This window comes from Oxyura jamaicensis, chromosome 10 (assembly GCF_011077185.1).
Source record: "Oxyura jamaicensis isolate SHBP4307 breed ruddy duck chromosome 10, BPBGC_Ojam_1.0, whole genome shotgun sequence".
In the NCBI taxonomy this organism is placed as follows: Eukaryota; Metazoa; Chordata; class Aves; order Anseriformes; family Anatidae; genus Oxyura; species Oxyura jamaicensis.
In genome coordinates, this window is record NC_048902.1 from 21,295,917 (window position 1) to 21,319,975 (window position 24,059).

Genomic DNA, 24,059 nt, shown 5'->3' on the forward strand with positions numbered 1-24,059 from the left:
CCTCTGGCCGTCTGGGAGAGCCCAGAGCAGAGCGTGGGTGCAGAGGTCGGCGAGCAGAGACCTTGCTCGCAGCACCAGGCACGGCGTGATCCCAGCTTGGGCTGCCTGGTGACCTCCCTGCAAAGGGGCTTTCCGAGGCAGCAGATGGCGGTGGGCAGGGGGCACCTGTCCCTGCGTGTGCCTGCACGGCAAACGCTTAGATAGATTTCAGGGGATGAGCAGGGCAGGATTTGTGGTCTCAGATGTCGTTCTTGCTGCGCTCAATGCACACCTGGAAGATGCGCTCACCGGCAACCTCCGAGGATGCTCAGGGGAGAGGGGAGAGGCTGCGAGGAGAGGAGGAGAGTGCCCCGCTGGGGGCTGGCGGACCACAGCTCCCTGCTGCAGACGGGGCTTGCTGAGCTCCCTCCTGTCTGCATGTGAACGGTCTCGAGCACATTTTTGCCCACTTTCAGTCACATTTTTGCCCATTTTCTCCCCATGCCACAGATGAGGTGCCGGCTTACTTTGAGGGCTAAGAGAGCTGTCAGGAGGACTTTGCCCTGCCTGCAAATGGAACAGTAACTTTGTCTGAGGATAATAAATCCCAGGCTCCTACAATACAATGCAGAATTTTGAAAATGTGGTATTTAAACCACAATATTGCAATCAAATTGCTAGGAAAAATCTCCTTGTGTTGGCAGCAGAGCTGGTGGGTCTTTGATCTCTCCCAGCTCAGATGTTGCTGCCAAAGAGATTTAAGCTTCAACTTCACTTTGTAGAATAGACTTTTTTTGACAGTTTCCTTTAAAAAATAATCTTCTCCTAAGCTCGTGGAGCAGGGAGGAATGGCCATCTCCACAATGAGATTTTCAGAAGCGAGTCGGGCAGAAAGGAGCTGTGTTCAGCTGCTGCTATTTCCTCCACAAATCCTGCACTTAATCCCCGGAGCGGGTGCCGAAATTCAGCATTTCAGCTCGAGGAGGGTGAACGCTGCCGGGGGCCGGGCTGGCCGCCGCCGGTGCTGCCCGGGTGGGAGCAGGGCTTTGGGGGGCCCTGGGGACACACACGGAGCAGGAGCCCGGCACGGCCGCTTCCCGTGGCCCTGGTGGGTGGGCCACGAAGGGCGATGTGAGCCTGGTGCGTCCCTGCCGGCAGCGGGGATCCAGCACGGGCAGGGCACTCGGGCACCCCTGGCTCTGGTGCAGCACGAGGTGCTGCCCATCGCCGTTGCTGCCTGGTGGTGGTCTGTGGAGAAAACAAGGAAAATGAGTTGTGGTACCTGAGCAGAGGTTTTGCAGAATCTATCAGTTATAAGCCAAAGAAGCAACAGGCCGGTGGATGACAGATCACACACTGAAGACCTCTCCATCGCCTGCATGGCATCGTGCATCCCCGTTACAAAGCAGGCTGTGGTGGGAAGGGAGACCTTGTCTGCAGGAGGCTGCGTCTGGCCCTGGGGACCAGCGAGCACAGGTCCCCGCGTCTGCTGTGCTCGTTAGCCGGGCTGTGCCGTGGTGGTGGTTAATTGAATCTCTGCCACAGAACGCATGGGTGAGCAGTTTCCCAGCCGCTGTGTAGTACAGCTTTGTATAATTTATTAAATGATGAAGTGTAACACATTCAGGCTGCTCGGAGGAGTAATTCAACAAAATAAAACCACGACACGCAGAAGCGCGTAGAGCAGGACATGCGCACAGCCCCGGGCGGGCGAAGGGAACGGCGGAGCTCTGGGCTCTGGTTCTGGTGCCGTCCCTGGCTGGGCAGCTGGCAGGGAAGGTGCCGTGGAGCCAGGCTGCCTCCTCTGGCAGTGTCTGTGCCCAGCTGGTGATGGGCTGGGGACCATCAAGCCACCAGCAGTCCTCTGCTGTGTGTGTGCAGCACCGAGACGGCAGCGCTGCAACCAGTGCAAAGCTTCGGTCCGTCGGGCAGTGCCGGCTGGAAGCGTGGGGTGGCTCCGGCTCTCCCTGGAGATGATGAAGTTGTGCTTGCCAAGCCCACGAGAATAAACCTGGCTTTCTAACTGGTAAGCACTGAGCCTGGGCTGGTCCGTGCTGGGTCTCTGCAGGGCTCTGCCAAGGGCACCCCTCGCGGTGCGATGGGGCTCCCAGCTGCTCCCGCAGCACGCCGGTGCCGTGTGCTAGCGCCTCTGTGCTCAGCAACAGCCGTGGTGCTGAGCCAGCACCCAGCAGGGGGTCTCGCCAGAGGAAAGGAGACAGCAGCCAGCAGCCTCCCCACGGCTTCGTCCCTCCCCATAGCCAGGGCACGGCTCTGGAGCCGCAGCTCCCAGGGCTCAGGGACGTGCTGCAGGGACCGCGGTGCTCCGTGGGCCGGGACACGCTCCTGCCAGAAGCGAGGAACGCTGCTCACTTGCAGATGAGCTGCTATTATTAACTCTCATTTTATTTTAGCTGTGGATGACCCTAATTTTGGCTGAGGAGCTTGGAAAAACTAAGAATGCAAGGTTACTTTAATCTCCTTAAAGTTTAAAAATCATCTGGGATTCCTCTGTTTGGTAGTGCTGGCGCTTACCTCCCTGCGGGAGCCTTGTTTCTGTTTTGCTTTTCAAAGTTCTGTTTTTCACACAAAGCTGCTCCGCACTAACGGGTGTCACACGTCAGAGTTGTGCACTTTGCATCCTACAAACATGTTACGATGTAAATTCTCCTCCTGACAAGGTGCTCGTGGGCTCCTCTGCATGTGCCGGAGCGGACACCGGGACACGGGCTGCCAGCATCCTTACTGCCGTGCAGCAGGCCTGGGGCCAACTTGGTCAGGACTGAAGCTTTTTGACCTCTTTCAAGAAATAAACCTTGTTAGAGAGGTGTGAGCCACCACAGCAGCAGCTTGCTGGGTTTGCTGCTGGAAAACCCCAGGAGGGTCCCGCTGTGGTGTGACCAGCTCCCCAGACCCATCCTAGTTGCTGTTGCCAGGCGTTTGGTTTATATTTCTTTACAGCGCAGCACCTGAAGCTGAGACCGCCTCCTTCCCCTTTTCAGTTGCTGTGGTTTTCCAAAAGGATTTTTCTGCTTTTGGATCCGTGCCTTTCTGTACCAACAGTGCTTGCCTGCGTGCTGCTGCTCGCTTCACCCCTGGATGTTCCTCAGAGGAGCAGCAGAGGTTTGCTGCTTTGCCGAGTGCTGTGCCAGGGGCCCTGCGTGCCAGCAGGGTGCCGTACCCGATAGGAGAGCGGTGCTTGCTCGAACAGCAGTCCTCTAATCCTGCTTTCATCCCCTGGTGAATGATTGATGAGGAACACGGAGATGTGGAACCCGACCCCCGTGCAGCCCGGGTGAGCTATTGATCGTGTTTGCTTTATGCAGAAAAGAGCATCGCAGTTGTGTAAACGTTATTTCTGCATTTTTTTTAAGACTCGAAGTGGATTGGGCGTGGAGGCCATGAGCAGTGGTGAGATCTCCATCCTCCCTGCACTGCCAGCGAGCATCCATGAGCACCTCGTGGGATGGACCCCGAGGCACCCTCGTGGCACAGGGTTCTCCCTTGCACCTCTCCTCCCCCGGTGGAGCAGCAGACCCGTATCCGTCCGTCTGTCCATCCTTCATCTGCCCTGCTGTCTCACGGCTGGCTGAGCCTCCCAGCGCCCCAGGGAGTGGGGAGCATGCTCGGCAGCCCTCATGGGGATCCTCTGCTGGCTGCCAAGGCAGGGAGGCTGCGAGGCAAGAAGTCCCCGGCCTCTGTCCCCACTGCTCGCCAGCTCCTCTCCCACCCGGCTGCGTGGCGCGGGCAGGGTTTGCGGCAGCACGCAGACCCGGCACACACTGCTGGGCACCCTTGGGTGAGTCCGTGGACAGCCAGCCTGTGTGCTCGGCTTGATGCCCGAATTCCTCTTCCAGTAATCGCTGGGTAAAATCTGAATTAAGACTTGGAGGGCCAAGCACTCTGCAGAAGGCGTTCGGGCGCAAGGTGCTGCGGCTCGGCAGTGCGGTGTGACCGTCGGGCGGCAGCCCCTCGGGTTTGCAGGTTTTCGGGGCGCCTGTGCCGTGATGCAGCCCTCTGCAACCAGCAGCACACCTTCGTCTCATTTAACACGAGACCAGGCCAAATTAGGCACTATTATGAATCAGAACAGTGCCGCGTGGTACGCCGCCAGTGATTGGCACTCTGCATTATCCTTCGCCGAAGCCAGCCGCCCGCAGCAGCACTGCGAGGCGTGGGCTGCCGGCACCCCCGCGGCTCCGTGAGCCCGCCTGCGCCGGGAGCACTGAACTCTGGCGTGGTGACGCTGCCCTGGGACGCGATGCGGTGTTTACCTGTAGCTCCTCAACTTTGTAACTGAGGTTTAAGACAGAAAAGCAGCTATCAGCAGGAGTGCCAGCAGGGAATATCGCTGCGTGGCGTCGGCGCGGCGCTCCCAGGGCGAGCAGGGATTGCCGGAGGTGGCACTCGGGTCTTGCCGTCAGGCTGCGGTGCCCTGAAAGGCTGGCCTCAAAAAACTTGGAGACGCTAGGACAGCTATAAGCTGTACTTTATAAGAACACATAAGGATCAAAACAGAGAATATTTAAGCTGATATTACGCAACAGACAGCTCTTTCAAGTTGTGATTTGTAAAGACAGCTCGGATAATTTCCTGAAAGACATCCTCATAACGACTAATTTAGAATATGTTTAATTCAAGTTAGAGAGATCAAAGAGAAAACATTTTCCCCTGTAATGCCATTTGCGTTTTTACACTTAACCGTATTTCGGTGGACGGGGGGACGCCTGCTTTGCACTTCCTTGCGATTTCTTTGTGTTAAAATCGCAGAGGAAAACATTGCGCAGACATTAGCTCCAATGTGGGACACGGGCAGGGAAAGGGAGAAGAGCCTGTAGCAAATTCCTGTGAAAAACGGCTCCGGGAGGTGCGGGGCGTGATGCTGCGGCAGGGACCTCATCTCCTCTGCTGGTCCTGTCGAGCTAGAGTCACTTCTTGCAGTTTCCTCGGGCATTTTCGTGCCCGTAGCAGGGTGTGCAGCTCAGTCAGCGCTCACGCAGCAGGGCCCGGAGCAGGCAGGAGCTGCAGGGCTGCCTCTGCTTGCCAGCCCCCACACGGCCCGGAGCAGCGCGCCAGCGTGTCCTCGTTGGCGTGGCTGTGATTTCTGTTACACGCTCGGGTCTTTTAACCTCTGCGGCCATGCCCAACGCTCCTTTCATTCAGACTGAGAAGCAATCTTTTCTATCAGAAGAAACTAACCCCAGCCTTTACGCAGTGCTGCTCTCGAGGCAATGTGGTGCTGCGGGAGGAGGTCCGGGCTTCCTAGCACAAGCAGCGGCTGATCTGGGAAGGTTACCGGGGCCCGACGCTTGAGCAAAGCTCTGGTGCTTGCTTTTCTGCTCACAGGATGCTGCTGCAGTTTCTCTTCTCGGGCTCCGTGTTGCTTCTTCAGCTCTCCCTCTGAGCAAACAAAGCCTGTTGTGTGAGTAAAGAACCACAGCTTGCTCTCAGTCAGGCTGAAGGAATCCGGCTGCTGGCAGGTTCCGTTGTTCCTCTGCATTTTGTGCCCTTGTATCCGAGCAGTGCGAACAGCCTGTACCGGGCGGTGGCTGACAGTGATGAATGGTGCTCGCGGAGCCTCAATTAGCCTATTAATAAAGCAAAATCTAGGCCACGGGTTTCCGAGTTCGGCGCCCACGTCCACAGCTGGGAGTCCTCAGGTGCGGCAGGGGCGAGGAGGTGGGTGACGGTGGGACGCAGACCTCGGTGTCCACGGGGCCGGGGGGCACCGCCACGGCAAGGGTGGGCGCAGGGAGATGGGGGTGGCCCCCGGCGGCACCGTGCAGCCAGGTGCTTGGGCTGCTCGCTGCCTACCGAGCACTTCTCTTAAGTGAGTCTGAACAACTAATTAACCATTTCAACCTTCTATTAGATTGGAAGTCCTGCCCTCAGGGCACTGCTGTATGTGTTTGTGGGCAGAGCAGAGCATAATTGCAGCAGTGAGATCGGGCTCTTTGAAGAAAAGGGAAGCGTTTTAGCCTGTGTCAGTGGGTATAGTGCTGCCCCACGCACGTTTCCTTGACCCCTGTTATTTCCAAGGTGTGTGCAGCACTTAGACCCCTACTGCATGTCATTTACAGTTCTGTTTGCTCAAAGATCAAGCAAAGCCCAGGATGAGCCCTGGGCTCTGCTCCCGCCCAGTGGCAGCACGGGCAGTAGGGCTGCGTCCCACCGGCACCGCTCCCTGGGTCCCACCAAGCACAGCAGCCACAGGAACTTTTTAAGCCTTCAGTGAAATGCCTGGTGACCAAGTAAGTCCCAGCCTGCTCTGTGGGATCACGCTGGTGATCACATCGTGGTCTTCCAGGAGCAGCAGGGCTGGGCAGCACCAGTGCCCTCCCTCTGCTGCCCCACCTGGCGCAGGGGCTGGTTCTCCCATTTCCCCCATTTCCCCTTTTTCCCCCATTTCTCCCATTTCCCTCCTTGCAGCTGGGGCTGGGGCCAGCACTGCACACCCCGTGTCTCCAGCACAGCCCTCTTCTCCTTGCTGTGTCCATTTCTCCTGCTTGCCACTGCCCCAAGCCCTCCACCGACCTGCTCCAGTGGCCGAGCACCAGCGCGCTGCAGCAGCCACCCGTGCCGGGGGTGCTGAGATTTTCCCCTGGGGGCCACGGCCCCGCTGCTGGCAGCAGTGCCCCCCTGGGGCACACCCGGGCACGGGGCCTCGCTGCTGGCCCTGTCCTTGGGCAGAGGGGGCAGAGTCAGCGCGGTGCCTGCGAGGTGCAGAGCTGGGTGCAGCCCGGGCTGCCGGGCCCTGCCGGTGCCACGCTGTTCGTTTCAAACCATGGAGAGCAGCACGTCGCACTGCGGGAACGGGTTAATGCCAGACCCGGAGGAGTTCCCCGACTGCACGGCCGCTGTCTGCTGAGTGGCTGTTTGATCAGGTAGCGCACACGTTACATGCATTTGTAGGAAAAGCGAACCCCGTGTTCTCCTCAGGAGCAGTGTCGGCTGTCAGGAGCGGTGTTTGATCTGCGGAGACGAGTCGCTGCCGAGCCGGCTGTGCGGGGCTGCAGTGCCAGGCTGTACATTAGAGATGTGTCGCATTTTGTATCTATAATACCTTAACATTCCTCGTTAACATTCACTCCAGTGCCGTCCGTACATTGGGCACACAGTACCTTCCCATGGCTTGGAAGGGAGCAGATTGTCCCAGCTGGAAATATCGCTGTGACACCGGGGAGCTGGTGGGAGCTCCCCTCCCTGCTGTGACACTACAGGTTTAAAGCCTTTGTCTCCCCACCCGGCTCCTTCCTCCGCTAATTCATCTCCCCGAGCTCCTCGGCTCAGCCCCCCCGTCCTGCTGCTCTGTCAAGGCCGTTTCTTGTCTTGCAGAGAGATGCCAAGGGTCAGTACCTGTTCGACCTTCTGTGCCACCACCTGAACCTGCTGGAGAAGGATTACTTCGGCATTCGGTTTGTGGACCCCGACAAGCAAAGGGTGAGTGCTGCCGGGCGCTGCGCTGGGGTTCCTGCAGCTCCGCGCCGCCGGCCCCAGCCTGGCCTCGTGGTGCAGCTCCTGGCATGGGGCAGGAGCAGCGCCCTCGGGCCACGTCCTGCTGGGGTCGGCCCCGGAGCAGCGAGCTGGGAGGGCAGCGTCCGGTTAATTCTGCTGCTCGTTCTGCGAGCCCACCACGCCGGATTAATCTTCCTTCTAAAAGGCGTGCAGAACGCGGGCTCTGCACAAACGTGTTCAGTCGCTGCTTGCCATTAGAGCACTTGAGATTTGTGAATGAGGAGCGTTGTGAAAGTGCTCACAGGCGGAGCTATGAATAACGGGCTTGTGTGGTGTCTCCTGCTGATCGATATAAGCCACCGTAACAAATAATTTCTGCTCCCCAAGGCACCTTCTGCTGTGTCTGTGTAAGGAGCTGCTGAGCGAGGAGCTGCTCCTGCACTGCCGCCGTGGGAGGGGGCTGCTGGGGGCCCCGCTGCCCCCCTGCCCCTGGGATCCCCAGTGCAGGACCCGTCCCCTTGTCCCCCTGGTCCCGGTGCTGGTGCTGCCTGTGTCGTGCAGCGTTTTGCTGCCGGTGTCGGCTCTTTGTCTCCATGTGTTGTGCTGAACAGCCTCCTTAGACAAATTTAGGAACGAAGCGCTGTGCACAATGCCTTGTGATGCATTGTCTCTACGGGCACAGTCACTTCAGGGAGTGCTGCTGAAATCTGCATCCAGCGACGGCGGCACGGCGCTCCGGGTAGATGGGAGCAGCTTCTCCTGGCTGCAAAGCCCAGAGCAGGTCAGGGGCAGGCGTGTGAAAGCCCCTCCAGGAAGGGAAGAGCGGGGCTCTGGGGGCAGAGCTGGCCTGCTCGGTGGTGCTGGGGTGCTCCTTTTGCTGGTGCTTCGCTCCTCCGTTAAATAACGTGGTTGAGTTCTGAGGGCTGAGGAAAAGCCATCGCTCAGGCTTGAGCAGGGGCCCAGGCTGTGACAGCTTGAGGCTGTCTCAGTGACCACAGTGATCTTCTTCAGCACCTTCAGGATGTGTGTGCTGGGATGTGGCACAGGCAAGGATGATGGTAACAGCTGGGGACCAGACGCCTTGGCCAAAAAAGAAATGTTTTCTTTCTTGTGGTTCCTTGTTCAGCGAGCCGGCGTGCAGAGCTGTTCGGACAGGCTGTCTGGGGACGGGGGTGCTCAGGCTGCAGAAGGCCTTGGGGTGCACCTTGACCAAGTTGTCCCCGCTGATAGGAAACCGCCCTCGGCCTCCGGACAGCGAGCCTTGATGGGCAAGGGAGATGCCCCGGGGAGCTCCTGTCTGGGATCCCCCAGGCAGCACGCGTTTATTTCAGGCGGAGGAGTGCTTCGTTTCTTTAGTCTTGCCCTGAACGTTCAGTGTTATTAATTGGACGTGTTTGCTGCTGAGCTGACTGAATGACTCCCTCTCGTTTCAGCACTGGCTGGAGTTCACAAAGTCGGTTGTGAAGCAGATGAGGGGTAAGCGGCGCTCGGGGTGTGCGGATGCCCCGCGTGGCGTCTGGCTGCCGCCTCGGCCGGGTGCTGGGGGGACGAGCCCGGCGGTGCCGGCGGGCTGGTGACGGTGTCGCTGTTCTCGCTGCAGCCCAGCCGCCCTTCACCATGTGCTTCCGCGTCAAGTTCTACCCCACGGACCCCGCGGCTCTGAAGGAGGAGATCACCAGGTGAGGCGGGCACCGCGAGGGCTCGGTGGGCACGGGGAGGGGGTGGCCGGGGGCCCGCGGGGTTTGGTTTCGTGCTCGAGTCACGGCGACAGACATTTAGCGCCCAGGATTGCCAAACCACGCTGAGTGTCACAACGGGGGGAAGAGTGTGGGACCCCTCCGCATGCGTTGTGTTAGCATTTAGTGCCGTCATGCCTGGTGCTGCTTGAAGCCCACGGCGTGGACGTCTGCAGGGGGTTGCACAAACCCCTTCCCAAAGTGCTCCGGGTGCCACCCTTCCCACCATAGTGTCCGGGGCCACTGCAGCTTCTGCAGCATCCTCCAGTGCCGAACGGATCTCGCTCTGCGCCACGTGCCTGCCTTTCCCTGCGACTCCCCAAAACCTCTCCTTCCAGCTGGGAGCCCTTGGTCCTGCGTGGAGGGCTCCGGCAGCAGCAGCAGGGCGCTTTCACATCCATTTTATGCTTCTCCCGACACTCCTGCCACTTCTAAACGCGCTCTCTGTGCAGCTGCTGGAGCGCATCCTTTGCTCAGACGGTTACTGCGTGTGCTGGGGCTGTCTGGAGGGTTTGAGTGCTGCCAGTTCCCTTGCAGTCCCCTGGAAGTAATTACCTGCATCCCTTTTATGTAAGGGGAATGAATCCTGTGGAAGAAAGGGATGATGAACGGCAATTCACAGACTTGACAGTGCTTCTATCAGGTTTCTATCTTTAGGGGCTCTTCGTGCTGCCTTCCTGCCAGAAGGAAGGCGGGTGTGCGGCATGTGCACAGCACAAAGCAAATCGTGGCTGGGGGTCTGAGGCAAAATGGTCCTGGCTTCCCCCGGCCTGGAGGCTCGGATCGTCTTTCACTGCAAGTTTCCACATTCCCTTCCTGGTGCCTCTTGGCATTGCTGCTGCAAATTATTCAGTTGTCTTTGGTGCTCCAAGGGAGAAGCCAACAAAGGCGCTGGGCTGCCCTGGTCCCAGCAGGCGCCCCCACGTCCCGCAGCTGGAGAGCTCTGGGGTCTGCCTTACAAAGGAAGCCCCTTAATCTCATCTGTTAAAAACAGGGACAAACAGCACGAGCTTCTCCTTCCATTTCCAAAGCAGGCCAGAAAAGCCATCTTGCACGGTGGACAGCCAGCTACCGCAAAGTAAAGGACCGCCAGCATCAGCTGCCCCTGCACCAAATACGCACCAAATGGTGACAAACAGCCCCTGGCACCCGCTCAGCCCTGCTTGGCCTCAGCAGCCCGAGGATGGGCAGCACCAAATCTCTGCACCAAATCTCTGGCCCCACGCAGCCAGCCCCACGCAGCCAGCCCCACGCCGGGCTGGGAGCTCTCCATCAGCTTCTGGAGGCTGGGGGATCGCGATCTGGGTGTGCCATTAAATATTCCAGAAGAATACGGTCATGCTAAGCGCATGGAGGTTGAAGTCGGCTTACTGATACAGCTAAATATATGCCAGGATTTCATTTTTTGGATTTTCAGTCTATTTTTGCAGGCAGCCAATGAGAGAGGATCGCTGGGATTTTGCAGTCTGCCCAGCTTTTTATTTCGTTTTGCATTTATAAAATCATCATATTTTTAGTGGGCAGATCAAGTAGAAAACAACACAGAAGGTGCTGAGATGCTCGGAAAAGTCTTCTGAAGTTTACTTTCCTCTTGATGATGTACAAAAGCAATGAGAGCTTTGCTTGCGTTCCACAGAAGGTACCCCCCAGTAAATAACAAAAAAAACAAAGCTTGAGACTTTTTTGGGAATGTGAGAAAGTTGTGGTCCTTCTGGGGCCTGCCTGTAGCTGGGAGATGCCCGTCGGGGTGAGAGCATTGTGAGGAGCACCGTGCTTATCTGCGGGGCCTGTCTGGGAGTGTCGTTATGCCCAGGATGCGAGTGTTCCTGTGGATACGTGCTGTAACCAGCTTTCTTGGGAAGGACCGATCTGTCCTTTTTGTACCAGCATGCACAGAACTGTCTGGGAGTAGATCTCACATGATACTTCTTGTTTTTCTTCAGGAGCATTTCTTTAGGGGACTCCTGCGAGCCGCGGTTTGCCGGGGCACAAAGCCGCCCTGGCGCACACCGGCCGTTCCCAAGCAGGTGGAGAGTCTTGTAAATGGGCTGCTCGGAGAGAAATGCTACTGCCAGTGTCTCGTGGCAGATGTTCCCCACCTAAATTGCCTGTTTAGGTAATTTAAGCTTTGCTTAATGACTGGACTCTCTCTGCTGTCCTCAGGTATTTAGTCTTCCTGCAGATCAAACGAGATCTCTACCACGGCCGTCTCCTCTGCAAGACTTCAGATGCTGCTTTGCTGGCCGCCTATATCCTTCAAGGTAATGCTTTCTGACAAGATAAATTTGCTTTTCATGCTAAGTACTGATTACATTATTTCACTTACAACAGATCACTGCACCTAGCATACAAATGTCACCTAGCCGGTGCAGGGCTCACACTTCACCGCTGTGCTCGTGTCGTGCGGTGCTGGGCTGGGGGAGGACTGGAACTGGTGCCGTGGTCTCACCCGCAGCAGAAGCACACGCAGCCGTCTGCTCTGAGCTGCCCCATCGCTGCAAAGGGCCTGTGGCTCACCCAGTCCACGTCTCCCTCTTGTGCTGTGCCGTGGCTTTTGTCCAGGGGCTACCAAGTGGTCAGCAAAACCGCCGTGGGCTGCTCCAAGCAGCACCCCCCACGCCTGCTCTGCCCCTCTGCAGAAGCAGCCCCGTGGCAGTGCTGCTCCTCTCCCGGGGCCGTGCACAGCCTGTGGAGGTTCTGGCAGCCCCAGAGGTTTGCAGCTGCAGATCAGAGGTAAATGCAGTCCTGCTGATTCCTGGAACGGGTGAGGACGTCCTTGTGTAAGCTCGTTGCTGGCCGCTGGGTGCCTCGGCAGAGAAAGTGCTTTTGTCAGCGAGTTGCAGAGGCTGCTGATGGAGTTCAGAGCAGGAGGTGGGAAAAGCTCCGAAAGCCTTCTCCCGCTGCCCCGCTATCCCATCCGTGCTCCTGCCGTGCTGCTCTGCCTGCTCCTGCCTCTCCTGCCCAGCCCGTGGCACGGTGCAGCACCCAAAGCACTCGGCGTGGGCTTTCCGGGCTCCTTGGGAGAGCTGGGTGGCACTGGAGGGGCACAGAAGGACGCCAAAGGGCCGTTAGCATCGCCCCGCCAAGTGTGCAGCGTGCATGACCTTGGTGCAGAGATGCAGCCCGTGCCCCCCGTCCATGGGGTGAGCACCTGGGGGGCTGCGGGCACAGACGTCCCCGCCTGGGAGCACTCACCCCGGTGTCCTGCCAGGGCTGCTCCTGAAGTCCCCGGGCAGGAGGTTGGGTTCCCGGGAAGCTGGGTACATGTGTCCCTGCAAGCAAAAAGTATTTGGCAAAGACCTAGAGGAATTAATAAAGGTGGGACAGTGACCATCTGCTTGCGGGCGATTCCCAAGCAAACGGTGAAATTAATTGGTTGCAGTTAGTGCCTGACAACGAGCCCTCCCGGTGGGATGCACGGCCGTGGCGGTGCAGCCTGCCCCTGCTGCCCTGGCACTGGGGGCTTCCAACCCCGGCCCCATGCCTGGCATCCAGCACCGCAGGGCCTGGGGACGCGCAGGGCCACTCATCGCCTCTGTCCCCCGCAGCCGAGATCGGGGACTACGACCCGGGGAAGCACCCGGAGGGCTACAGCTCCAAGTTCCAGTTCTTCCCCAAGCACTCGGAAAAGCTGGAGAGGAAAATCGCGGAGATCCACAAGTCGGAGCTGAGGTACGGGCGGCGCACGGGAACGGGGATGTTGAGGCCCCGCTGATTTTTGTTCCTGTTCAGGACTTTGGGGCACGCCACGGGACGGGCACTTAGAGCTTTGTGCATGCAGCTGGGAGCCAGCGGTGCTCTTGGCAGCACCGGTAGCAGCAGAAATGGAGCAGAGGGGTTTCAGAACGGTGCTCGGCCAGGCCTTACAGCAAAGCTCCCCGCGAGCAGCAGCTGCCTTTGTCCCCAGCCTGCCCTCTCCTCCTGCCCGGACTGAAGCTGGGCAGTGCCCGTAACGCGGCCCTGGGCCTTGCAGGGGCTCCTCGCCCTCGGTCCTTCCCAGCACTGCTCGCTCGCCGAGTGGTGCTCCAAAGGCGCTGGCGGAGGAGGGCCGGGCTGGTTCCTGCCGCAGGTTGTGCTCGCTGGTGTAACCGACACAGGCCAGGACCGATGCCTCTTGTTCATGAAAACCACGAAGCTGAGGACTGTTCCTCACAGGCGTGCCTCCCATGAAATACTCTTTTTTCCCCCTTTTTTCCCTCCCGCAGTGGGCAGACACCAGCTACTTCAGAGCTGAATTTCCTAAGGAAAGCCCAGACTCTGGAGACCTACGGAGTTGACCCCCACCCCTGCAAGGTAACACGGCTTCCTCAGAGCCCTCCTGGTGCTGCGTTTCACGCCGGCAGGTGCCGCACCGCGGAGGTGCTGTGATGCTCCAGGCACAGCCTTTTGTCACCTGCCGGGGGGCTGTGGCACCGGGAGCACTGCGGTGGGTGGCAGGCATTTGGTGAGCCCTTGCCCTGCCATAAAAGCCAGCCCCAAAGGGAAATATGTGCACGGGGGGGGAGCAGGGGGATAACTGCCCCAAGATCCTTCCCAAGGAGTGTTTAGGGAAGCCCTATGAAGGTGTTTGTGCATGCAGACAACTGCAAAAGACAATGGCTGATCATCTGCAAAAGCGGGTAATGTGGAGGCAGCGGCAGGGTCAGTGATGTGTCTGAGAGACCAACAACCATCAATCTGCCGGAGACGGTCTAACTCTCTGCTCGTTCCTGGCCACTAATCGAATTTTCTGTTTGAAATGCTTTCTATTGACTCTAGATGCCATTGCGTTTGGCTCTCCGTGGTCCCTTATAATCCCATCACATGCAGATGGACACGGGATGCAAAGCAGGGGAGCTTCACCGTAAGGGAAGCGGCTGCTCTGAGCTCCCCCAGGGTCTCTAATGGGGTCGTGCCGTGTAAATTCCCAGTCGCAGCAAGTACGGCTGTTACTGGCACAGGAGCTGGGCCGAGCCTAAATAAAATCACCAAGGTGGACACGCGGGCAGCGCCCTGCGGCCCTGCTGCAGCCCCTGGGGCTGGGCGCTGGGCGGCTTTGCAGCACGGGGTGCTGGAGGGGCCAGGCTCACAAATGCCCAAAAGACAGCAAAATCTGCACCGTGCTGCTGGGCACTGGGCAGGGCTGGGGCTGCAAACAGCGGGCAGAGCACAGCTCGCACAGCACAGCACGGAGCTGGCTGTGCCGATAGCCCGAGGGCAGGCGCTGGGAGAGCTGCGCCCACACTTGGCTCCCTGCTGATAAGGTTCGCTCTGGCACCCCCGTTACCAGCGGGGTGCTGTGCCCCGGCACCGCCGTGCCCCCCAGGCGGTGTGGGGTGGCAGTGGGGATGGGGTGGGGGTCTCCACCTCCCACCTCCAGGAAGGATCCACAGCCCCGGGCTGCGGGCGCTGCCGGTTCCACGGAGCCGCACGGAGACCTCGTCCCCCTCACCACCCACCTGGGCACAGTCGGCTGCCAAGGGCTGGCAGCTGTGCCACGAGGGTGGAAGTGACCCTTCAGAGAAAATGCCTGGGCCTGGGCAGCACACTGCAGGAGGAGGACAGGCACCAGGCGGCATCCTCCCCAGTGAAATCCTATGCCTGCTTCTGCTCCCAGTGCTCCAGACACCCTGTGCCTCCTGCCAGCCCCTCTCGTGCCCGTTTCCAGCTCAGCATCCTGCTGAAGCAGCCTGAGCGCAGGGCAAGCATCTGCGGGCTGCGGAAAAGCCTCACAATTATAGAGCAGCCACAACCGTTTTATAATATTTTTAAAATTCAGCATATATCTGCTTTTTTCATGAGCATCAGTGCAGTTAATGATCGCTTCCCTGGAGCCTGGTTGTTATGATTAAGTTACCGCGCCGCCTGGCTCCGCACACGACACTAATTACTGGCTCTAATCCACCTCGGTGCTGCCCTGGCTGCGCAGGGCTCCGAGGGTGTCAAAAGTGTAACGGGTTTTTACCATTTTCCTGTTTAATTATTAGCAAAAGGATTAGCTGAGCACTGTCATCTTCGCTGCTCATTGCTTACTTGGAAATCGGTGGGACCACGAGGGCTGGGAGCTGCCCTGCCTTTTCTCGGTGCTGCCCTGGCCTGGATCAGCGGGGGATGCTCCGTGCAGGGCTGGGGCAGGGGGGGTCTGCGAGGCCCCGATACAGCTGGGGGTGGACGGTGGCTGGCGAACGTTGCTGGCGTGGCAGCACTTTGCTGAGGAGCCGCTGTTGCCTTCCAGGACGTGTCGGGAAACGCGGCGTTTCTGGCCTTCACGCCCTTCGGGTTCGTGGTGCTGCAGGGAAACAAGCGAGTGCACTTCATCAAATGGTGAGCGCGCCCCGACCGCCCCGCTGCCCCCACACCAGCACGGTGCCCGTGTCACCCCAGGGTGCTGCAGGGACGCCGGGGCTGGAATCCTGCACCCAGCATCACTGCACGGCCCCAGCTGGGGACTGCCCCAGCGCACAGGGTGGGGACAGCTCCTGCTGCCCCCCCAGACCCCTGGGCTTCTGCCCATGGCAGCGGCTGTCTCCCAGCCGCCTGCCCTGCTTGGTGGCCCGGCCGGTGCCACCAGCCATCTCCAGGCCACCCCCGTCACGGCCGGGCTGCGGGGACGCCGCGTGCTCAGTGGGGCCGGGCAGCCTCTCACGTGCATGTCCTTGTCCTTGTCCTTGTCCTTGCAGGAATGAGGTGACCAAAATGAAATTTGAGGGAAAGACTTTCTATTTATACGTAAGTCAGAAGGAGGTGAGTGCCTTCTCCTACCTGGGGTCCTACTGAGCACGGCCTTTTTCGTTGCCCCGGCAGGCAGCAAGCTCCTAATGCAGCTGGGGGCTGCAGCCTCCGGGTATGCTGGTCGCCCCTCACTCCTTTCCCCATGGACTTCTCCCTCCTTTAGGAAAAGAAAATTGTCCTTACCTATTTTGCCCCAACGCCAGAAGCCTGCAAGCACCTCTGGAAGTGTGGGATCGAAAACCAAGCCTTCTACAAGTAAGTGCGAGGACGCCCACCCCGCCGCAGCAACCCCCGGTCAGGAGATTAAAATCAGTTATGTGGGGGTGAGGCCCCTAACACCGGCACACGTCCTGCCCGCAGCCCAGATGCGTTTCAGCATTTCTGCCGTCAGTCACGGCTCGTTCGGTGCCAGGCCGGGTGTGCCGGTGCTCGGCTGCTCCCTGTGCTGCTGCCCTTGGGCTGGTGGGGGTGCAAGGGCTCAGGGAACGTTGTCGGACCCAACACCCGGGGCTGGGTTTCCAAAATAGGTCTGGGGAGCGTTTGGAGCGAGGTCACTGCTCTTCCCCAGGGTGCTGGGCTCTGGTGCGGGCTGCCCAGAAGGGGTCGGGTTATCGAGCACAGGGGGCAGGCTGTGGGCTGGGCTGCTGAGAAATCGGGGCAGAACGCCTTGGTTTTGCTGTACGGCGGTTTGCTTAAAAATAGCCGTCTTTGTGCTTTATAATGAGCTTTATTCTAATCAGGGGGATGTGAGATAAAGTGTGTAATGTGTGCTCTTTGGGAATACCGCAATCAGCAGCTGCAATCAGCAGGTTTCATTTCTCGTTATATTAACAGGGAATGGAATCGCAGTATTGCTTTACAAATCTTTTTATGATTAATGCTGTCAGCGAACTGTGGTGGCATTACCTGCCCAGCAGAGCGGACCGCGGGCTTGTGGCCATGCTGCTCGGCCCCGGCGAGGGGGCGGCTGCCCTGGGATGGGGGCAGAGGGGGGGTGTCAGCATCCTGGGGCTCCTCGCACGGAGCAGCCCCCGGAGCCACCAGCCTGCCCGTGCGGGGCCGATCCGTGCGTCCCATTGGGAATGGGGCCGGGGGCTCCTGTCCGAAGGCACCGCTGGGTGTCCCTCTGCGCTCCCCAGCCCCGCAGAGCCACCAGGCCCCAGCTCTGGGTGCAGGTGTAAAAGCAAAGCCAGCGAGGGCTCTGCCGTTGTGCACGGACCCTGCCCGTGCGCCCAGCAGCGGGGCGGCAGCGCGGGGCGCTCACGCGGCTCTCGGTGCCCTGCAGGCTGGAGAAGTCGAGCCAGGTCCGGACGGTGTCCAGCAGCAACTTGTTCTTCAAAGGAAGCCGGTTCCGATACAGGTGAGTAACGACTGCGAGTCCGTGCTGGGTGTGCTTTCGGAGCCTCCCTTGGCTGTGCTTCAGGTGCCTCTGGTCCCAGGACATGCTCACCGCTGCCGCAGCGAGGCCATCGCCACGTTCTCCCTGTTTCACCGCTGACATTCGTCTCTCCAGCTGTGTTTTGTAGGAACTGGGGTGAAGAGGAAGGGAAAGCTCTAGGGGTTTTGCAGTGCCAGCTCCCTCCTGGCTGGCACGGGAGGGCCTGGATGCCTGGGGCAGGCCCCCTGGAGGGGAGGGGTCCCACCAGTGTCCAGCACCCCACGCCAGGAGAAGCAGCCAAGGGAGGCATCAGCCTGGCTTGTCCCTGCTCTTCTGATAACCCACTGGATACCAGCAAATATTTCTGCTTTCCCCCAGACCTGTGGGAAGCAGCCCATGCGTGTGGGGATGTGGGGGTCCCATGGGGGAGGGAGTGCTCTGTCGCATGGCTGGCAGAGCCCCCAGGGCGCCGGGGTCCTGCCCTCCTGGTCACGGCTGCTGTTCTTCGCCTACCTGCAGTGGCCGCGTGGCAAAAGAAGTGATGGAGTCCAGCGCCAAGATCAAGCGGGAGCCGCCGGAGATACATCGGTAAGAGCCAGGCTGCAGCCCATGGGGCCGGGGTACCGGCCTGCTCGGGATGCCCAGGGGCCCCGACGGGCTCCGCTCAGCCCAAGCCCTGGGAGGAAGAGCTTATGGAGGGTTTTCAGAAGCTCGCTCCTGTTTGCGTTCTCCCAGCTGCAGCGAGCTCGCGGCACGGGCTGTGTTCGCTGGGAAGGACGCAGGCAGCGTCTGCAGCCGCCTCCTGCAGCGGCCCCGTCCCTCGGTGCCGTAGCTCCGCGGGCGTCCCTGAGCCCAGGCCAGGCATGGCCCCACCACTGCCTGGGGCAGGAGCAGAGCAGAGGGAGATCTGTGCGTCGCTGGGCGTTTCGGAGGGGCCTGGCGGAAGGCAGGAGGAGATGTCCCCGTCTGGGCCGTGCTGGGTCCGGCCCGCGGGCTCTCACTGTCCCTGTTCTGTCCCCAGGGCAGGGCTGGTGCCGAGCCGGAGCTGCCCCTCCATCACCCACGGCCCCCGGCTGAGCAGCGTGCCCCGCACCCGCAGGAGAGCCGTCCACATCTCCATCATGGAAGGTAGGACACGGGGCGACCTCCTGGGTGCTGCAGCCAGCGCAGCCCTGCACACGGGCAGGCACACAGGGCTGTGCACACACAGAACAGCAGCCGCACACCCAAATGCACGTCCAGCTAAGAAGCCTGTGTGTGCTCATCACATCCACGTCCCCAGGGCGAGCACAGCACTGACCAAACGCAGCCTGTCACCGCCACCCCAGCCGCTGCAGGCTCTGACCGCGGTGACACCAGGGTGACGCAGAGGCGCACGCGGTGGCCCTGCTGCGTGTGCCAGCAGCCCTGCTGCCAAACCACTGGCACCCGCTTGGGAAAAAAGGAAGGTTGGTGAGGGAGAGGAGGGGACAGTCCAGAGCCTGGGGGACCCCCTGCCCGCAGGACCCCCACAGCAGAAGCAGTGTTTGTGCCCATCGGGGGAGCCCGGGGCTGGCGTCCGTGGTGATTTTGGGGCTGCCTCTGCTGCCCTGCTGGCAGCGAGCACCCTCTCCTCACCTCCCGTGGGTTGCAAAAAGGAGAGGGCATTAAATAGCCCCACACGATAAATCACCCGGCGCCTGGCAGCTCGCACCCTGCCCTGGCAGCTGCGTTTTGTCGCTCTCACTTCAGCGGGGTACCGTGAGAGCGCGGAGCCCAGAATAGCTCTGACACCCAGCCCGCGGCACCGGCACCGCCTGCGTCAGCCGAGCCGCGGGCGGGCGGCCGGCCCCGCGCCTCCTCGGTCCCCGCGGGCGCCCCGTGCCACCATGGTGAAGTGCCTGGTCAAAATCAAAACCAAAGTCAGCGTCCACCTGCGGCTCATCAACCACTGCTGCCGGGAGGTGCGGGTCCGGGTGCTGGCCCTGGGGCCACGGCTGCTGGCCCGGGCGCTGGGGGCTTTGCCTCTCCTGCCCGCTCTCCCCGGCCCCGATGTTCGGCACGCAGCAGGTGAGGCAGCGGGTTTGGGTACGGGTGTCCAGGGGGGTCCCACAGCCACAGCCCCAGGGGGGCGCGGGGTGTGGGTCAGGATGTGGGGAGCGCCTGGTGCCTCCTCTGATGGGACGTTATTTCCACACACCCTCAGCAGCCCCAGTTTTGGGGCTGGACCTGGCTTTCCCCAGATTTCCTGGCTGTTTGTGCCGGTCCCACGGAGCGAGGAGGTGGCAGGGGCGGTCGGGCTGGGGGCAGCACTGCTGTCATTGAGCGGTGGTCCCACCAGAGATGCAGCGGGAGCAGCGAGGGGACGTTTGTGTGTGCTTTATGAGACGCAGGGAGCGGCTCTCGGGGTGAGAAGGCGCCGGTTCCTGCGCTGCGCTGGGTGCCCCAGCTGCACCCACGCTTGGTGTCTCCACTGGCACCCGTGTTAAGCCCGGCAGGATCCGCAGGCATCCGGGGAGGATTTACACGCGGGAGGTGGCAAAGCCCAGGGGAATGCGGGCAGGGCGGCCGCTGGGCTCCTTCCCTTCACGTTTTGGCAGCGGGCATGGCCGGGGCAGCCAGGGACGCTCTGTCCCACAGAGCATCAGTGCACGGTGTCCTCCCCGCCTGGGGACGTGTCCCCTGAGGCTCCAAGCGGGGCCGGCTCAGCCCGGTCACCCTTGGCGGCGGGGCAGCGACGGGGCTGAGCTGAGCCTGGCCAGCACCGCGCCAGGCTCCCTCCCTCGTGCGGGGGACGCTGCAGTGGCAGCACCTCCTGCCCACCGCCGTCCCTGGGGTCTCTGCCTCTCTTGCTGTGAAAGCTGCAAGAAACAAGTGGCACTTTTGCCTTTTTGGGGGCTATTTCTGTTTTTTCTGTTAGTCGGGAGAAGGAGCCCCCTCGCCCTGCATGCGGGGCTCAGCCCTGTAAAGGGCAGCCCTGGCGGGGCTGTCACTCTAGCTCTGCCAAGCATGTGGCAGGGCACGCTGCCGTGCGGCTATTTCTGCTTGTGTGTGTAAGGGATTTTCTGTGGTGCATCAATAGGACCTGGTGCTGCTGCAGCCCCCGGGGCTGGGCTCAGCCCAGAGCCACCTCGGCATTAGGGAGGCCCCGGCACAGCCCTGAGCTGGGGCTCGCCGCTGGTTCCTCCTGCAGGAAGGCTCCACACGAGCCGCAGCCTCCTCCGTGAGGCACCTGGGGTAGGGCGGGAGCGTAGGACGCTCTGCGCTGTTAGGTGGGGTGGTCTAGGGCCGGGCACGTGGGGCTGGAGGCGGCAGGCGTTCGTCCTTCCCCCAGCGCCCTGCTTCGCTCCCAGCTGCAGGTTGTCTGCGCTGCGAGCTGATGGCAGGGCTGCCTTTAAGCAGGCCGTGAGCAAGGGGAAGCTGTCGCCCTCCAAGCGGTCGCAGCGCTGCGAAGCGCCGGTGATTGATGACAAACCCGGGCCCCTGCCAGCAGCCTGGCCGCGGTCCAGGCGGAAAGCTGGCGGCTGCTCGCGGCGGTGACAAGTCACGCGCCTGCCGGGGAGCCGCCTCTGCAGTCACAACGGCACAAAAAAGGCACTGAGCACTGCCCAGGGCCGCTGCGCAGGGCCCGGGCGGCTCTGCAGGTGTCGAAAAAAAAACCCACAACCCACCACCAACCAAACAGTAAAACAAAAAAAACGCCACCACCACCACCCAAGAAATAAGTAAAAACACACAAAGCCGAGCAGGGCGCCACGGGCTGCTCCCCCAGGCGTCGCCCAGTGCTCTGCGGACACCGGGTAGGGCTGGGGGCAGCGCGGGACGAGCGGGCGGTGTTGGGGGGCTGCCCCGTGCCCCCCCCCCCCCCCCCCCTGAGCACCTCCCTCCCCTCCCAGGCCTGGAGTCGCTGCGTGACAGCGCCCACTCCACCCCGGTGCGCTCGGCCTCCCACGGCGACGCCTTCGTGCCCCCCGGCCGCGGCGGCCGCGCCGAGAGCAGCGAGCGGGTGGCCGTCATCGCCGACGAGAGCTACAGCCCGGCCGACAGCGTGCTGCCCACGCCGGTGGCTGAGCACAGCCTGGAGCTGATGCTGCTGTCGCGGCAGCTGAACGGGGCCCCGTGCAGCATCGAGGAGGAGAAGGAGTCGGAGGCCGGCACGCCCAGCGCGGCCGAGGCCGAGGAGCCGGGCGAGCTCCGCGCCCTGTGCCTGGGCGCCGGCGGCCGCGGCGGGACACGGGCGGAACAGGTGAATAAGTTTGTTTTAAGTGTCCTCCGTTTGCTCCTTGTGACAGTTGGACTCCTCTTTGTTTTGCTCCTTCTCCTGATCGTCCTTACCGAGTCCGACCTTGACACTGCCTTTTTCCGCGATATCCGCCAGACCCCCGAGTTCGAGCAGTTCCATTACCAATACTTTTGTCCCCTCAGGCGATGGTTTGCCTGCAAAGTCCGCGCCGTGGTAAGCCTGCTCATTGACACCTGAAGGCAGGAGCCGCCACAAAACTAGCCAGGCGGACTCGGGAGAGACCTGCTGCTGTCCCCCGCGAGCGGGACCTTTGTGGCACCTTCGGCTCTTGCAATAACTCCTTCTCCCATGACCCCGAGTACAGTGCTGCCTAGGACGTTTCTTTCCAGGAGGAAGAGAGGGGTAGACGCAGACCAGACACTTGCCCTTCCCTAGCCTGCTCGGCCGCTGCTTCCACCCCTGGAGCCCGCAGAATAAGTTAAGGTTTCAGTTTTGATTTTTCACAGCCGCGTGTGTCACTTTCGGAAGTACCGAATAAAGCGAGGAATTTATTTTACTATTACCACTGATCATTGCACGAGCATCAGCCCGCAGCTGAGAGGCCAGAGATGCTGTGTTACGCAGGAGCTTTTAGCAATGGTGCTACCGAGTTTTAATTTAAACACTCGTGTATCGTTACGTTCTCGAGTCCGCCACTGTGCGCCCCGCCACCGCCCGCCAAGCACCGCTTTGCAGGAGCGCTCCTTCCGAGCCGGAGCCTCCCACGGGGGCACCCCCCGGCCGGCCTCACCCCACGCCGGCTCCTTCTGACACAGGCGGCCGTGGCCCTCGCCCTCAGCCTCCTGGGACCGTCTCTGTGCCGTGGCCGGGCCCCGTCCGGGTGCCCGTGGCACCGCGCTTCGCTGCCCCGGCTCCGGACCCCATGCCGGCGGGCAAGAGCTCGGCCGGCCGCTGGCGCACGGCCGGGGATGGTTAGGAAGCCAGCGAGCCTCGGAAAGCTGTCCTCCTTTTGTACAAACACAGAGACTGTTTCAACGTATATTTTAACAACGAAAAGCTATTTTGTTATTGAACCTAACCGAGTCTTTTTTTACTTTACGGATCGGGTGAACGCGGTGCGCTGTACCACGGGGCTCGAGCCGAGCGAATGGTGTAAATGTTTTTGTAGCCGGGAAGCCTACCGCCAGTTTAACGTGTCACTGGTTTTGGAATACAGAGAGGAGCTCTAATTGTATGACTTTTCTGAAGACAAAAAGGACAGAACTACCGGAGCAGAGGTAACACTGGAAAAGCCAATGGACAACCGTTAGACCTATCTATTATTCTTAAGCAAAAATAAACAAAACACAGCTCATTGTACTTGTGACATAGCCGCCGGGACCTTCAGTTACCTGGGAAGCGTAACAGTCTCTTACACAGGGAGCAATAAAAGCCAGTTCTGTTAAGTTTTGGACGAGAAGTTGGACGTACTCAACGCAGGGAGAACAGACGAGCGAGTTTTATTTCATCTCAGGGAGAGATTTTACGTCAGCTGGGGCCATAACTGCAGTTTTAAGCAGCCCGATTCCCGCGTTCCCGCCCGAGCAGCCGCCAACCATCCCCGGTGGGGCCGGCCCTGGGCAGCGGCGCTGGCACAGCGCGGTCACCGCTCACCCCGCCGCCCCTGTTCATGGCCCGGCAGCCGAGGGGTTGGCGTCCCGCTGTGGCTCCGAGCAGGCAGGTGAAGTCCCGCGCGCTGCCAGGAGCCGGAGGATCGGTTTTTACGTGATATCCTGTTTTATGCAACATAGCGAAATTAACTCTTAGTGTAGTGTTCCTACCTCAGTCTGTAGTTAATGGTGTTTCTATGCAGTGCGTGATAGTCTCAAACTCGACATTTTTCACCCCAGGTTAAAGATGCAGTATCCCCTTGTTTCAGCTGCTGCCGTACCCGCCTGGTGTCACCTCGGCGTAGCCGCCTGCCCCCGTGGCCGCCGCGCTCAGTACTTTGTGCGTTAGGCACCTTCCTTCGAAAGAAACGCGACACGTCCGAGTATTGACCTTGAAAACCTTTTCCATCAGCTTACTTTAGGATAGCTATAAATGCCAGGCCTAGGTTACCTCTGCAGTTCTCACCCAGCATTTTACTGCAAAAACCACCAGAACTGGTAATTTTTTCACTGTATGTTTTTCCTGTATGTTCCATGTTATGTCTTGTGTTTCACTACCTGTTAGTTTTACCTGTCTTTATATTAAAATGTTGTTTCCATAGATTCTTATATCAGAAACAAATAAATCTCGTAATAGCATACTGCATCTTTAAGCAGTAGATGGTAAAATACCTGAAAATGTGAATTTCTTAGTTTTCATAAAAAGAAAAATCTAGAAATTAACCTTTCATGTGCCAAATACTGTAAGTTACATTTTCCTTCAAAATGTACCTTTTTCTACATACTCAATATCTTAGTTAGCATAAAATCATTGGTGCCATGAAAAGTATTTTTAAATTTAAATAAATATTTAAATATCACGAAAACCCGGAGTTGGTATGAGAGTCGTTCAGCGCTTGTGTCAGCAGTCATTGCTCGAGTACAAACCATAC

At 59.8% G+C, this 24,059-nt stretch overlaps 1 protein-coding gene across 2 annotated transcripts in view; it reads left to right on the forward strand.

Annotated features, from left to right (window-relative positions):
* FRMD5 (FERM domain containing 5) overlaps positions 1–23,996 on the forward strand; it is a 76,027-nt gene extending 52,031 nt beyond the window's left edge. Inside the window, exons 2-15 of one of the 2 annotated variants that reach the window (XM_035336060.1) lie at positions 7,312–7,416; positions 8,865–8,907; positions 9,032–9,110; positions 11,331–11,428; positions 12,716–12,839; positions 13,373–13,460; positions 15,382–15,470; positions 15,827–15,890; positions 16,042–16,133; positions 17,164–17,238; positions 17,776–17,844; positions 18,278–18,384; positions 21,132–21,481; positions 21,661–23,996. In XM_035336060.1, coding sequence (XP_035191951.1) covers positions 7,312–7,416; positions 8,865–8,907; positions 9,032–9,110; positions 11,331–11,428; positions 12,716–12,839; positions 13,373–13,460; positions 15,382–15,470; positions 15,827–15,890; positions 16,042–16,133; positions 17,164–17,238; positions 17,776–17,844; positions 18,278–18,384; positions 21,132–21,481; positions 21,661–21,708 — 1,431 coding nt within the window. In that variant the 3' untranslated portion in view covers positions 21,709–23,996. Of the gene's footprint in view, positions 1–7,311; positions 7,417–8,864; positions 8,908–9,031; positions 9,111–11,330; positions 11,429–12,715; positions 12,840–13,372; positions 13,461–15,381; positions 15,471–15,826; positions 15,891–16,041; positions 16,134–17,163; positions 17,239–17,775; positions 17,845–18,277; positions 18,385–21,131 lie in introns of both variants that reach the window. The other variant, XM_035336059.1, reaches the window with a different exon arrangement.
* The last annotated feature ends 63 nt before the right edge of the window (positions 23,997–24,059 follow it).